The sequence below is a fragment of the Benincasa hispida genome, chromosome 8 (assembly GCF_009727055.1).
Source record: "Benincasa hispida cultivar B227 chromosome 8, ASM972705v1, whole genome shotgun sequence".
Classification (NCBI taxonomy): Eukaryota; Viridiplantae; Streptophyta; class Magnoliopsida; order Cucurbitales; family Cucurbitaceae; genus Benincasa; species Benincasa hispida.
In genome coordinates, this window is record NC_052356.1 from 61,410,021 (window position 1) to 61,412,261 (window position 2,241).

Below are 2,241 nucleotides of genomic sequence, written 5' to 3' on the forward strand. Positions count from 1 at the left end.
TGTCTCCTTTTAGTGAAGGGGCACTTGATCACCTTACGATGACTTTTGTCCTGTATCACTAAAGCATCATTGGAAAATAGATGTCACTTAGGGTACACTAGACTATTTTGCTAAAAGTAGTTTAATGCAAGTAGACTAAAATAAGTTTGTTCTTTTTCAGTAATTTCATTAATATAGCTACCACTACTTTAAGTTTACTAGCCGTCGATAAATAATGGGTGAAATCTACGCTAGTTGGAAAAATACAATCAATACTATTCTGATCATCGACGACCATCTCTTTATCCTAATGGAGGAGTGTCCTCTCCGTCCACCTGCCAATGCTTCTCGAATTGTTCGGGAAGCATATGAACGCTGGAAAAGGGTAAATGAAAAGGCCCTAGCATATATCTTGGAAAGTCTTAATGAAGTCTTGGCCAAGAAGCATGAGCCCAGCTCACAGCCCGTGAGATCATGGAGTCCCTGTAGGGAATGTTCGGATAACCATCTGCACAGCTCAGGCATGACACTCTCAAGTACATCTTCAATGCCTGTATGCAAGAGGGGGCATCAATTCGAGAACATGTTCTCAACATGATGATCTACTTCAATGTGGCTGAGATGAATGGGTCAAGCATTGATGAGGCCAACCAGGTTAGCATCATACTGGAAACTTTACCTGAAAGTTTCCTGCACTTTCATCGCAATGCTGTTTTGAACAGGATTGACTATAACCTGACTACCCTGCTCGACGAGCTAAAAACCTTCCAATCCTTGTTGAAAAGCAAGGTGAAGAAGGGTGAAGCAAATGTTGCTTCATCTTCTAAAATGTTCCAAAAATATTCGACCTCTAGAACGAAGTCTGTATCTTCCTCCTCCGGTACCAAAAAATGGAAGAAGAAGAAGGGTGGAAATGTTGGGGCTGATCCCTAAACTCTCGTGTCTTGTAGTTTGTAAATACTGTTTCACCGAACCTATTTTGATTACGCCAGATTGGACGCAACCATTTGCGTTGATGTGTGATGCGAGCGGTTATGCAGTGGGCGCAATGTTGAGTCAGCTCAAGGACAAGGTATTGCATCATATCTATTATGCGAGCAAAACATTGAATGATGCGCAGGAGAACTATACAACCACGGAAAAGGAAATGCTCGCAGTGGTGTTTGCACTGGAGAAATTCCGACAGTACTTAATCGGAACCAACGTTGTGGTGTATACCGATCACTCTGCGATCAAATATCTGATGACAAAAAAGGATGCAAAACCAAGGCTTATACGGTGGGTTGTTGCTCCTAGCCAAGAGTTTGACCATAGAGATCAAAGATCGGAAGGGCACCGAGAACCAAGTCGCTGATCATTTGTCAAGATTGAGAAATTGTGAGGTTCAAGGGGAAAGAAAAAGATATAGAAGAAAGATTCCCCGATGAATTGCTGATGTCAGTAGACATTAATGTTCCTGGTATGTTGGACATTGTGAACTTCATCGTTTAAGGCCAAGTACCAGATAAACTATACTTTACTAGCAGAAGAAGAAGCTAAGACACGACGTCAATTTTATTTTTGAGAAGACCCATTCCTGTATCGACTTGGACCTAATCACATTCTACGTCAATGCGTTCTTGACACGAAGTCAAGCACATTCTAGAGCTTTGTCATGAGTCCCCTTATAGAGGACATTTTGGGGGGCAGCGGACTGCCGCAAAGGTCTTACAGTGTGGCTATTTCTGGCCAACGCTATTTAAGGATGCTCATGCCCACGCTGTACAATGCGACAGATGTCAGAGAATGGGGAATATGTCTTAAAAAAATGAAATGTCATTGACGTCAATCTTAGAGGTTATTATTTGATGTTTGGGGAATTAACTTCATGGGCCCATTTCCACCATCAGAAGGTCATCATTATATCCTAGTCGTGGTTGATTACGTATCAAAATAGGTTGAGGCCATCGATTGTGCCAAGAATGATGCGGCCACGGTGGCGAAGTTTCTGAAGAAAATATTTTTTTGCTCGATATGGGACGCCACGGGCCTTAATCAGCGACGAGGCTTCACTTCATCAACCGCATAATAACAACCTGTTGACTAAATTTAATGTCAGCTATCGAGTTTGCTACTGTCTTATCACCCACAAACTAATGGGCAGGCAGAGATTTCTAACGCGAGAGATCAAAACTATCTTGGAGAAGGTAGTTAATACTTCTAGGAAGGATTGGTCACCCAAGCTTGATGAAGCACTGTGGGCATACAAGACTGCCAATAAAC

The 2,241-nt window shown here is 42.3% G+C and overlaps 1 protein-coding gene across 1 annotated transcript; it reads left to right on the forward strand.

Annotated features, from left to right (window-relative positions):
- The first annotated feature begins 214 nt into the window (after positions 1-214).
- Positions 215-1,470, forward strand: LOC120084168. The gene is made up of 3 exons (XM_039040063.1): positions 215-364; positions 496-633; positions 1,369-1,470. The coding sequence occupies exons 1-3, from the start codon at positions 215-217 to the stop codon at positions 1,468-1,470; spliced, it is 390 nt and encodes a 129-aa protein (XP_038895991.1).
- Positions 1,471-2,241: the final 771 nt, after the last annotated feature.